This window comes from Hemibagrus wyckioides, linkage group LG22, assembly GCF_019097595.1.
Source record: "Hemibagrus wyckioides isolate EC202008001 linkage group LG22, SWU_Hwy_1.0, whole genome shotgun sequence".
NCBI lineage: Eukaryota > Metazoa > Chordata > Actinopteri > Siluriformes > Bagridae > Hemibagrus > Hemibagrus wyckioides.
Window position 1 is genome coordinate 6,116,605 of NC_080731.1, and position 12,966 is coordinate 6,129,570.

A 12,966-nucleotide genomic window follows, 5' to 3' on the forward strand; every position below is an offset into this window, starting at 1 on the left:
GGGACTTCGGGGGTATAAAGGAGATTCAGCGCCTCCTGGAGACAAAGGAGAGCTGGTACGCAGTCAGACATTTCTTTATACGCCATGTTTTGTTCTCTTGCCAAATTTCTCATTATGTGAGATGTCTTCTGTTGTGTGATCTTTAGGGTTTCCCAGGTGCTCCAGGGCCGAGGGGGGACAGAGGAGAGACTGGATTAAAGGTGAGATTATGGCACACAATAAGCAGGTTGCAAAATGCAGAGAATTTTTTATATAAGTGCCATATCATATAGAGTCTGAGATTTGGTTTCTGTTAAATCCAGCAGGATCCTGATAGACGTTGATAGATGTTTGGTATTTTACTGATAAAAATTAAGAGATTAGTTGTGGTATGCAGCTACAAACTGCACTTTGTGCATACAGTAACATCACCCAATTACCTAATTGTTTCTGCTGTCCTGTAAGAAAATAATGAGCAATGTCGGACACAAGTTGCTTTGGATTTTGGTTAGTTCAAGCTAGCTAACTATACTACAAGCTACATGCTAAAAATCATTTTTAAAAAAGTTCTGCAGACTGGAAATGACTTGTTTATAGTGTAGTTGAAGTGGATACTGCCACTTAGTTTACAGATGTCCAGAGTTTGAACAGCGGTCATCAGTCAGACAGTTAATAACATTAGTCTAGGCAAAAATGAGCACCTACTGCCCCCTGGTGGCCTGGAAAAATGCCAGCACTGCCCATTCTCTGTGGAAACAGATTAAGCATCATTGCTGAGCTTACAGCTATTATATTTTTAGCAGAAGGAGGTCACTCATACTTATATCAAATATATAACTATATAAATGTATATTGCTATAATTATATGACATAACATGGCTTTGTGTGTGTGGCTCATCGTCTCTCTCAGGGTTCAAAGGGTGAAGTTGGGTCTACAGGCTCTGTCGGCCCTCCAGTAAGTATTCCTAAGATTTATTTATCAATAATTGTTTTATTATTTTATCTATATAGCCATCCATCCATCCATCCATCCATCCATCCATCTATCTATCTATCTATCTATCTATCTATCTATCTATCTATCTATCTATCTATCTATCTAGCCATCCATCCATCCATCCATCCATCCATCCATCTATCTATCTATCTATCTATCTATCTATCTATCTATCTATCTATCTAACTAACTTTGCAACTTTTCATCCATCCATTTATGCATGTAGGCATTCATTCACCATTCATCTCTTTTTCCAGCTATCCATCCATTTTTATATTCAGGCAACCATTTAACCGTTCACCCACCCATACCATTATTTATGTATCCTATCCACTCATCCATTTGCCCATCCATTTTTATTTATACTGCCATTCATTCCTCCATCCGTTCATCCATCCATCAACCCAGACCTCCGTCTAATATCCATCTATCCGTCTATCCATCCAAGCTTCCAGCTATCAAGCTATCCAACTACTAGCCATCTTATTTGATCAGCTGATCCATCAGTCCTTTGCTCTATCCCTCCATCCTTCCATTTATACATCTGTATACCCATTAGTCCATCCAGCCAAATATCCATCCACCCTCATATGTGGACCCCTGAACAATCACACCCATACTTTCTTATTAAACTTCCTGTTCCAGATTTAGTCACCATTTGCTCTTATATTATATTATAGCTCCACCCAGCTGGGATGGCATTTTAATAGATGTTGGAGCATGGCTGTGGGGATTTATGTTCATTCAGCCACGGGAGCATTAGTTAGATGAGGCACTGGTGTTGGGTGAGGAGGTCTGGCAAACAGTCAGCGTTCCAGTTCAACCCAGTGGTGTTCAGTGGGTTTGAGGTCAGTGCAGGACACATGAGTTCTTCCAATCCAACCGTGGCAACCCAATTCTGGATTAGTGTGCAGGAGCGTTAGCATGCTGAAAAATGTTCAGAATACTTACAAGAATGCATATAAAGCCATTCTAGACAGTTGCATGCTTTAGGAAAGGTCCATGTATGGGTGTAATGGTCAGGTGTCCACATTTGTTTAGCCATATCTTACAGATGTCTTTCTCGGCTTTCTCTCATTAGGGCCCTGTGGGTATCAGAGGAGTTGAAGGGCTTCCTGGACCGCCTGGGCCAGAGGTGTGTTATACAGTACATTTAATCTAATGTAAGAAGAATATGATCTCTTATTTAACACTCTTATGATGAGCATGAATATTCTTTTCTTTTACAGGGTGATCCTGGGCATGATGGGAAACATGGTCCTCCTGGAGCAACGGTGAGTTATTAAAAAAAATTATATGAACAACACCTGTTCACCAAGATACAAATTAAAGATGTTTATCCTTGCTTATATGTGTGTGTACATGTGTGTGTGTATATGTGTGATCACAGGGAGCTCCAGGGGCTACAGGGATGGTTGGGGCTCAGGGAGTTAATGGCTCTGAAGTGAGTATTAAAAGAGATTTCAGTTCAAATAAAAGTCTATTTATTTATTGATGTTCAGTGTATATATGTATAAAGTCTGTGGACTAGATTTTATTGCTGGTGGTTTTATAGGGAGATTTTGGACCTGCAGGTGCAGTTGGACGAAAAGGCCCTCAGGTATTTACTGTTTTTATTTCTATTAACGCTATTTCTAGCTGAAATACTGTTTCATATGTCCGTCTGTCTGTCTGTCTGCATCCTCCAGGGTCCTGCTGGGATACAAGGAATCAGAGGCCTCCCTGGTCTGCCAGGTCCCCAGGTAAACAGTAGTGAGGGAAGTGTTGCCTCTGTGCCTGTCAGTCGCATTAGAAGAGGTGTGGCCTCTGTGCCTGTCAGTCTCATTAGAGAAGGTGTGGCCTCTGTGCCTGTCAGTCTCATTAGAGAAGGTGTGGCCTCTGTGCCTGTCAGTCTCATTAGAGAAGGTGTGGCCTCTGTGCCTGTCTATCTCATTAGAAGAGGTGTAGCCTCTGTGCCTGTCACTCTCATTAGAGGGGGTGTGGCCCCTCTGCCTTTCAGTCTCATTAGAGAAGGTGTGGGCTCTGTGCATATCAGTCTCATTAGAGAAGGTGTGGACTCTGTGCCTGTCAATATCATTGGAAGAGGTGTAGCATGTGTGCCTGTCTCATTAGAAAGGGTGTGTCTCATTAGAGGGGGTGTGGCCTCTCTGCCTGTCAGTCTTATTAGAGAAGGTGTGGCCTCTGTGCATATCAATCTCATTAATGGAGGTGTGACCTTTGTGCATGTCAGTCTTATTAGAGGAGGTGTGGTCTCTGTGCATATCAATCTCATTAATGGAGGTGTGACCTTTGTGCATGTCAGTCTTATTAGAGGAGGTGTGGTCTCTGTGCATATCAATCTCATTAATGGAGGTGTGACCTTTGTGCATGTCAGTCTTATTAGAGGAGGTGTGGTCTCTGTGCCTGTAAGTATCATTAAAGGAGGTGTGGCCTCTGTGCATGTCAGTCTTATTAGAGGAGGTGTGGCCTCTGTGCCTGTCAGTATCATTAAAGGAGGTGTGGCCTCTGTGCATGTCAGTCTTATTAGAGGAGGTGTGGTCTCTGTGCCTGTCAGTATCATTAAAGGAGGTGTGGCCTCTGTGCATGTCAGTCTTATTAGAGGAGGTGTGGCCTCTGTGCCTGTCAGTATCATTAAAGGAGGTGTGGCCTCTGTGCATGTCAGTCTTATTAGAGGAGGTGTGGTCTCTGTGCCTGTCAGTATCATTAAAGGAGGTGTGGCCTCTGTGCATGTCAGTCTTATTAGAGGAGGTGTGGCCTCTGTGCCTGTCAGTATCATTAAAGGAGGTGTGGCCTCTGTGCATGTCAGTCTTATTAGAGAAGGTGTGGCCCCTGTGCCTGTCAGTATTATTAAAGGAGGTGTGTCCTCTGTGCATGTCAGTCTTATTAGAGGAGGTGTGGCCTCTGTGCCTGTCAGTATCATTAAAGGAGGTGTGTCCTCTGTGCCTGTCAGTATCATTAAAGGAGGTGTGTCCTCTGTGCCTGTCAGTCTTATTAGATGAGTTGTAGACTCTGTGCCTGACAGTGTCATTAAAGGGGATGAGGCTTCTGTGCCTCTGTGCCTCCCACTTGTCATGAATGAGACTTGGCTTGTACATGCCGGTCTCAGTGAAGGAGGTGTGGCCTATTTGCACTCAGCTAATTAAGGAGGCGTGGCCTTTAGCAATTAAGCAAATTGAATGAGAATCATTAAGCAAAGTGAATGAGACGCATCCTTCATGCATGTCAATCCCAGTCCTTTGGACATCAGTTTTGCATGCATATCCCCCGTTATATTTGAATAGTAAAACACAATACACGTTAAACATGATGAATGTGTATAATATAAGAACTAGTGATGTCACTTGTATTTTTGCCAGGGACCACCAGGAAATGATGGACCTCGCGGGCTCAAAGGTCACATAGTAAGTTTTGAAACCATTTCCTGTGACCCTTAAATTAATTCACTGAAAATCACTATCGCCTGAAATATCTAATCAGAAATGTGTGTATTATAATCTGAATATAGAGTGCATGTACAGTTCTACATCTGTGATCTGTCTACACAGGGACAGGAAGGTCCAGTGGGAAACAGAGGACTATATGGAAGTGAAGGGCCAACGGTGAGATGTTGTTTCGTTTTCCCTTAACAAGTATAAAAAGAGTGAAGCTTTCAGATTATCCTTGTTTATAAGTGTCACAGTGAATAAATGGCCATTATGCTGCAATGACCAACGACTAGCACAGACCTGTTGAGCTTAAAGAAAAGCACACTATGTCACACTCTTTGTTTTCCCTGTTTAAAAAGTAACTTCAGACCCAATAGAAACGTTATCAGACACTCTGTAGCCCATTGGGTGAATTTACTACTCAGCTGTCTTCTTCACTAGGGCCCAATTGGAGATCCAGGTCCGAAAGGGTTTCCAGGCAACACAGTAAGGCACCTATGACTGAACTTTATTATGGGATTTTTCTATTTGGCTGTCTTTTTTAATCAGTGTGAATTATCTAGGGCAGCAGAGGTCCCGATGGAGAGAGAGGTGATCCTGGACCAAAAGGAGAAAGAGTAACAAAGCTCTAACCAATATTCTTAAATAATACAGCTGACACAATAGTGTTTTTGAGTCTCTGTATTTAGTGTCATCTTTCTGCTCTGTTGTATTCAGGGTGCGCCTGGAGCACCGGGCATTATGGGTCCTCAGGGGGAGAGAGGTCAGTCTGGATTTTCTGGCTTACCTGGAGTCCAAGGTCAACCAGGATCTCCAGGTATACAGGTAAGGCCTTAGACTTCATCAACTTTATTATTTTCAGGATTTTTTTTCTCATTCACTCTCCTTATCATTGCCTGCTGTGTTTTTTTTTTGGGTTTTTTTTTGCCAGGGTGAAGATGGTGAAGTGGGTCCCCAGGGAATGATCGGAAAGGAGGGTCTAAAGGTCAGAGCCGTTTATTGCAGTTTATGACTTTCAGGTGGAGGAATCAGAGAAAAATATCATCTGGAAAAGAGCTTAGGTTTTGATCTCACTGAGACAGTGTCTTATAAAACAAAAGCAAAAAAAAAAAATGTTGCAACATGATCCGTTTGTCTAGAACGTCCTCTGATTTCACTGTGATCTCCATACGTCTGGTCTGCATATTATATTCATGTATATATACAGTTTACTGTCAGGTCTGTTCTCATCACCGTGTCTGTGTATGGTTTTGCATGTGATCATGAACAGGGGAGTAGGGGAGAATCTGGACGCAACGGAAGACCGGGAACCAGAGGACAACGGGTAAGATTCGCTTTCAATTCGATGTGAAACAAAACAAATGTAAAGCATTAAACAGGAACATTTCTTTCTACAGGGAAGAGCAGGGCAACATGGGCCCCCTGGTGGGTCTGGACTTCCGGTAAGTCATTTTTATAACAGGTTTATACATGTATATACGTTTGTAGTGTGTGTTGTTATGCAGTTGGTGTGTGTTCTCTGTTGGCAGGGTCTCAGAGGCCCACCAGGGACTGAGGGAGCAGAAGGAAAGCCTGGTACACAGGTTCCCATTTTATAACTTATCAACTTAACACATTACAGTTTGCTTTATATTTCTGTCTCATAATGTGTATGATTAGTTTCCTAAAGGCAGTGATTACAGGATGTAGAAATGAACACCGCAAAGGAGCCCTTGTACGGCATAAATGAAAATCCATAGTCATCAGTAGTAGTAGTAGAAATAATTACCGTTGAATACTTAAATGAATTATTGCACTAACTGCTTAACTACTCTCCATCTTTGGTGAAAGAACACATAAGGTGTGACCTTTTTGTGACCTGATGGAGATAAACAACAGAGAGGCAGGAGGTTTTAAGGTCATAGATTACAGCCTTGATCTGGGATTAATACCTTAAATGCACACTTTAGTCTTTAGACCTCAGATCAACTACACATTTAAGCATTACACAAAGAGTTGTATGAGAATTTGCTGAAAATGCAGGTACGATTCAGTTAAGCGGTAAATATGGCAGCTGTTACCAACGAAAACCAGTGGACTGGATACCAGATCTTAACAAATGTAAAAATTGGCTTTGGATTTGTAAGATCTTTTGAAATATTTACATATACTGAGGCTGGGTTTTTTTTTTCTTTTAAAAGGATTGAGTTTTATTTTTCTGTCATATGTTTTTTGATTGAATTATTTATTTATTTATTTATTTTTAAATAATAATAATAATAATAATAGTAGTAGTAGTAGTAGTTTCAAGGTTTCAGTATCGGCATCCAGAAAGTAAAAGTGGCATCCTGTAATATTTATACACTCAGATTATATGTCATATGTCTCAGATTAACAGTCTGAAAAACAGAATTTTCAAGTCTGAATACTCAGAACGTTTCCTTCATAAATAAGGATTGAAACCTTTGAAAATTTTAATTGCTAAATTTGAATACTTATATGAATAATAAATAATAATAACAGTAATAAATAAATAAATAAATAAATAAATAAATAAATTCGAAATACATCGTAGGTCACACAATATGAATGTAAAACTATATTTACTTAAATAAAACTATATTTACTTATATGAATAATAAATAATAATAATAACAGTAATAAATAAATAAATAAATTCGAAATACATCGTAGGTCACACAATATGAATGTAAAACTATATTTTATAAAAAAGAAAAAAAAAATTAAATATAAATAATGGAGTGAATGCACACCTTTCTGCTAACCTCTAAGTATACTCATATTTTATTTTATTTTTTACATAAACAATTCTTTAACAATGAAATCCTAAAAGTCTGTGTTCTGTTTTATCTGTTTCATTCGAAGGGTGTTCCCGGTTCGGTTGGAAGCCCAGGAGATAAAGGGCCTAAAGTGAGTACTGTTCTTATTAGTTTTATGTTTTATTCAAATGGTCAGCTACAGCAGATTTGGACAAAACTCTCACAAATGACTTTCAACCTCTTGCACGTGGATAGTCACACTTTGCCTTTACAGTAAGAGGAGTAACACGTTCAGCAAACACATAAATGTCACGTGAGTCTGAGAGAGGTGATGAGATCACACGTAGTTAAGTTTAACAGGTCTTTAAAGATCTTGTGGACATTGCAGACAGCAGTGATGTGACAATATGTCTCGTATATTGTTTAGGAATGCATGCGTGTGATTGGCTGCGATCATGTGTACATATACAGTATTAAAATGTAATATATCATTTATGTCAAATCTAGGGTTTCCATGGATTAGCTGGAGAACCTGGAAAAACCGGAGCCATGGGTTCACCGGTAAACATTCACAATGTTTCATCTAATTTAACTGAAAGTGGGATCAATATAGTGTATCTGGTATAAAAACTGTAAGCAGTAGCTTAGAAAGAAACCTAGTACGTAAAATATATACTTTCTAAGGTATTTGTGAATAATACGTTTGTTAGAAGTCTACAAAATATTATTATATTATTTCAAAATAACAAACAGCACCTTTAATTATTAATTATTATTATAATAATTATAATATTATTTAATTATAATTATGGTATAAGACATTTCACTTGAATATTAATAATAATTAATGTGCTGTTAAATGTAATCATAGTTCTTTAAACTTCAGATTTTTAAAAATATATACTCCTTTTAATGACCTTAACTATATGGATTTTTCATATTTACACTGTTAGGAAAAATTCTATTAATACTTTTTAAGATGCAGATGCTTGTCATGTTTAAAGATCGACAATTATTAAGAGCAAAATAATCATTAAAGTATGTATTAGGAAGTTACTTCTCCTGGTATGTGTGTATATGATTAACAGAAAAGGCTTCAGAGAAAATCCAGTTCTCCTGTGTGAAAAAGCATGGTTTGTTTTTCTTTTATTTTCATTAAAATCTTTGAATCTAGGGCTCGCCTGGTCGACCCGGTCAAGATGGCATCCCAGGAGCCCCAGGAGAGAGGGTGAGATTCTCCGATAGCATTGTTCCATGGGTGGGATTCATTAAACTCTTTAGGAAGCACTTATTAACAGAGGGATTCTAAAAAACTATTAGACCTATTAGTCTAAAAACCTAAACCCATTCATCATCCTTGGGAAACACATTTCTGAAAGCTATCTATCTATCTATCTATCTATCTATCTATCTATCTATCTATCTATCTATCTATCTATCTGGCTGCCTGTCTGCCTGTCTGTCTGTCTGTCTGTCTGTCTGTCAGTCTGTCTGTCTATCTATCTATCTATCTATCTATCTATCTATCTATCTATCTATCTATCTATCTATCTATCTATCTGGCTGCCTGTCTGTCTGTCTGTCTGTCTGTCTGTCTGTCAGTCTGTCTGTCTGTCTGTCTATCTATCTATCTATCTATCTATCTATCTATCTATCTATCTATCTATCTATCTATCTATCTGGCTGCCTGTCTGTCAGTCTGTCTATCTATCTATCTATCTATCTATCTATCTATCTATCTATCTATCTATCTGGCTGCCTGCCTGTCTGTCTGTCTGTCTGTCTCTTTGTCTGCCTGTCTGTCTGTCTGATTAGATTGACAGACAGACAGACAGATAAGATAGATAGATAGATAGATAGATAGATAGATAGATAGATAGATAGATAGATAGATAGATAGTCAATCTATCTATCTATCTATCTATCTATCTATCTATCTATCTATCTATCTATCTATCTATCTTATCTGTCTGTCTGGAGGGATTAGGGAACTCCTGTATATAGATATATGTGTGTGTGTGTGTGTCTCAAAATTCTCCAAAAAAATAGAGGAAATTAACACTTTTAAGCAAAATATATTTTAGTTATAAAAGATCCTCTCCATGATGACACATTTTTTTGCGTCTCTTCGACTCTTCGATGAAATCACTTCAACACATCTGAGCACATCTGGTGTTATTTGTGGTGTTACACATGTTCTTGTGTTAGCTTCCTGAACCAGCCATGAGAATGACTTTTTAATATGTTCTTCACCCTGCACTATATTTTACACTCAGGTCTTGTAGTTTTATTCTGTATATTATGTGTTAGGGTAATGGTGCTATGTTAGTTTTGTAACTGCTGTCATACATTTCAGTTCTATACTATTCCAAAATGAGTGCTTTCGGTTTGAACTTGCTGAATACGCTTCCTGTTCATCAGGGTTTATCGGGAACGCCAGGAGCCGAAGGGCCGCAGGGGTCTGTGGGGATGTATGTAAGTGAAATCCCGTCTTGCCAGTTAAAGTATTGCTGAGAGCTGAGTGTGCTGTCGCTCAGTAACGTGTTAATTATCTCTTCATTTCTAATTGCGAGGAATCACACATTCAACTGTTTAATGATTCATTTCCTGAGATGAAATTCAAACACAATAAAGACAAGCCTTCGTAATTCCTCTAACTATCTGATGATACCGTGTTTGTATATTGGACTGACTGTTCAGCTCACTTTCAGACCTGGTGTGTGATGTATTCATATATTTTGGCTGTGTGTAATTAAATGTCATTTATGATGTCTTTTTAGGGATATCCAGGGGCGAGAGGCTTACAGGGAAGGCCTGGCCATATGGGAGAACAAGTGAGAGAATGTTTTGTGCTGTTTAAATTAAAACCATATATCATTAAACTATATTCAGGATTATTTTTAATGGTTTGATATATTGCTCCATAAGTGCTTACAGTTTAATGATTGTTTTTAGGGTGAACCTGGAGTGAGAGGAACTGTTGGGAAACCTGGACAGAGGGGACCCCCTGTAAGTTGAACTACAGACATTTTATTATACTATATGACCTTTAAAGGAGCCGTCTGCAAAGTTAAGAGCCCTCTGCTGTCTGCAAGATTAATTAGAATTGAAGTTAAAATTATAATAAGGCTTTAGTTTGTCACTAAAATTTTGTTTCCCTCTGATGTGGCTTGTAAGTTGGGAAAGGGAAGAGTTGGACAGCTGTATTAGAGACAATTTCTGGGCCAGAAAAAATACAGCTTGAAATGAAGAAGGCTTTGGGAATCTTTGTTTTGTAACAGTATCCTTGAAATTGTATAACAGTTTTTCAGGTGACCTTACAGATTGCTTCTTTAAGGTTTGTTCCTTGTAGAACTTATATAGGAAGATTATACAATGCATATATATTCTTTTGTTTTGGAATTATAGGGTCCTCCTGGTCCACCTGGAGAGAGAGGCCCACCTGGACCTCAGGTATATTGTTGACCTTGTGCTAAAAAAATATATATATATATATATCCTATATCAGACTAGAAATTTCTTTTCCAATATTATCTTGTATTTTGCAGGGACGCCAAGGTGAATTAGGAGCGACTGGTATACAAGGACCACCTGTGAGTATCTCTTATTGTTAAAACATTTTTGTACGTACAGTGTTCTTCTTTTTCTTCTTCTTCTTTCAGCTTTTCCCTTCAGGGGTGGCCACAGTGAATCATCACTCTCCACCTATCACTTTTTCTTCTGCATCCTCAACACTTGCACCCACTAGCTTCATATCCTCATTTATTCCATCCATATACCTTCCTCTTTGCCACCTGCCTGCCAGCTCCATGTCCAACATTCTCCTACCGATATACTCACTCTACCTCCTCTGAACATGTCCAAACCATCTTAACCTGGCCTCTCCCTAACTTCGTCCCCCCAAACGTCCAACATGAGCCGTCCCTCTGATGTACTCGTTCCTAATTCCGTCCAACCGTGTCACTATACATGGATAAAATGTACAATTTCTTATTTATTAATATATACAAAAAAATGTGGAATAAGAGGAATAAAACGCTTCAGGGCATGGGCAAACACACAAAACACAATAATACTCACAGTTACACAGACTAAGCAATAAACTTCATGTCCACATGGTGGTTCTTCTTGTGCACATTTTCAGGGTTCAGCAGGCCTGCCTGGTACTGTGGGGACACCAGGGAAACCAGGTCCTCCTGGCAGTTTGGGACCTCAAGGGCCAAATGGAAAAACGGGGCCTGTTGGATTGCCAGTGAGTGGGTACTCCTCATTTTACTCATTATATCCCTGCAACCTCATATGAAATGAACTTCATGGTACATAATTAGTAACACTGATTACTTATCTTGACTGTCAGGGAGCACCAGGAGCTGCTGGGAGAGTCGGACTATCAGGAGAGAAAGGACAGCAGGTACTATATGTAGTTATATATGAATGTATTCTTTGATTAGTTACTATATACTACATGTGTGGCATTTGCATGTTCTCATAAACTTAACTGCAACGTTCCCTTTCGTCCAGCGCATGGAACCCTCATCTGAATTCTGAGACTTCGAGGTTGCGGTTACACTTCCAATATTTTAATTCCAGATTTATGGACATAAAACACGCTCATGCCGACGTGTCTTCACAAAGTATTGTTAGTGCTCACTACGTACCAAGCCTTTGTTATTCCTGCCATTTATTGCTATTGTGTATGACCTGCTTTTTGCTGTTAGGATTTTCGCTGTTTGGATTTGCCCTTTCAGTTTGTTTTTGCTATGCATACTGTGTATTTTGGCTATTCTAATCTCCTTCCTGTTCTTCATGACGCTTCCTTCGCCCTTCCGTTTTGGATATTTGCCTTATTAATATTGTATTATACCGCACATGGATCCGACTCCATCTCAGTTACGTCCAGTTTCCTTCTACAGTCCACAGTTATGTGTTTTAGGATGATTAGTGTCTCTAAGTTGTCTGTAGTTATGTGCCCTTGTACCCTGTCCAGGGTGTCCCCCAGCTTGACTTCCGAGGGATAGGCCCTGTGTAGGAAAAAGAAGAGTGTAGGATGGATGGTAATAAGCAGAATCATAGCTGGAGCATATAGAATAGGCGACAGGAAATTGGGAGATTATGGAAGAGTATACAACACAATGCTATTGTCCAATTGTAAAACTCGGTTTTTAATACACTGTATAATTAAGTAGCCTTCATTTGTCACATATACATTACTGCACAGGGAAGGGTTGGGGCCAGAGCATAGGGTCAGCCATGATGCAGTGCCCCAGAGGAGATTGGAGACTTGAACCCTGATCTTCTGATCAACAACCTTCTTAACTGTTTGAGCTACCACCACTCCATAATCCATGCTAATCACATTGATCCACTACACTCCAATCTGATCCATTTAAAAAAATAAAACTAACAACAAATACTTGACAAATAACCTGATTTTATAGATGCGATTTAGATGGGGCTGCTGTACTGTAGAAGTCCTCTATAGCAACTGATGATGCTTTCCTTATGTAGAGCATATACTAGACCATTGTTATTGTTCACTGGATCTGCTCCCACTGCAGTCTCGAATACTCGAATCTGATTGGTCAGGAAGGTGAAAATGTGGTATGACATCATAACTCAGACTGGACATTCGGACATTCCACATTAACTTGTGTGAAGAGATGTTTATTTAGCATTTTTGTAAGGAGTCTCCAGTGCCAGTGTATGGAAACAGTCCGAGGTGAAGCTGTAGCTTTAACAGATAAACAGCTGGATGTATAACAGCTGTATATTGCTGTCGTATAAGCGGAATAAACCACTCTGTTAG

General features: G+C 39.2%; 1 protein-coding gene across 1 annotated transcript in view; it reads left to right on the forward strand.

The window, feature by feature from the left end:
- si:dkey-61l1.4 (collagen alpha-1(I) chain) overlaps positions 1-12,966 on the forward strand; it is a 59,935-nt gene that overhangs the window by 34,992 nt on the left and 11,977 nt on the right. The window contains exons 14-40 of the mRNA XM_058374803.1: positions 2-55; positions 147-200; positions 890-934; positions 2,058-2,111; positions 2,206-2,250; positions 2,367-2,420; positions 2,532-2,576; positions 2,665-2,718; positions 4,333-4,377; positions 4,522-4,575; positions 4,843-4,887; positions 4,965-5,018; positions 5,119-5,226; positions 5,333-5,386; positions 5,672-5,725; positions 5,799-5,843; positions 5,931-5,984; positions 7,267-7,311; positions 7,668-7,721; positions 8,335-8,388; positions 9,582-9,635; positions 9,941-9,994; positions 10,116-10,169; positions 10,569-10,613; positions 10,709-10,753; positions 11,305-11,412; positions 11,518-11,571. Of these exons, the coding sequence (XP_058230786.1) occupies positions 2-55; positions 147-200; positions 890-934; positions 2,058-2,111; positions 2,206-2,250; positions 2,367-2,420; positions 2,532-2,576; positions 2,665-2,718; positions 4,333-4,377; positions 4,522-4,575; positions 4,843-4,887; positions 4,965-5,018; positions 5,119-5,226; positions 5,333-5,386; positions 5,672-5,725; positions 5,799-5,843; positions 5,931-5,984; positions 7,267-7,311; positions 7,668-7,721; positions 8,335-8,388; positions 9,582-9,635; positions 9,941-9,994; positions 10,116-10,169; positions 10,569-10,613; positions 10,709-10,753; positions 11,305-11,412; positions 11,518-11,571 (1,485 nt within the window). The remainder of the gene's footprint in view (position 1; positions 56-146; positions 201-889; positions 935-2,057; positions 2,112-2,205; positions 2,251-2,366; positions 2,421-2,531; positions 2,577-2,664; positions 2,719-4,332; positions 4,378-4,521; positions 4,576-4,842; positions 4,888-4,964; positions 5,019-5,118; positions 5,227-5,332; positions 5,387-5,671; positions 5,726-5,798; positions 5,844-5,930; positions 5,985-7,266; positions 7,312-7,667; positions 7,722-8,334; positions 8,389-9,581; positions 9,636-9,940; positions 9,995-10,115; positions 10,170-10,568; positions 10,614-10,708; positions 10,754-11,304; positions 11,413-11,517; positions 11,572-12,966) is intronic.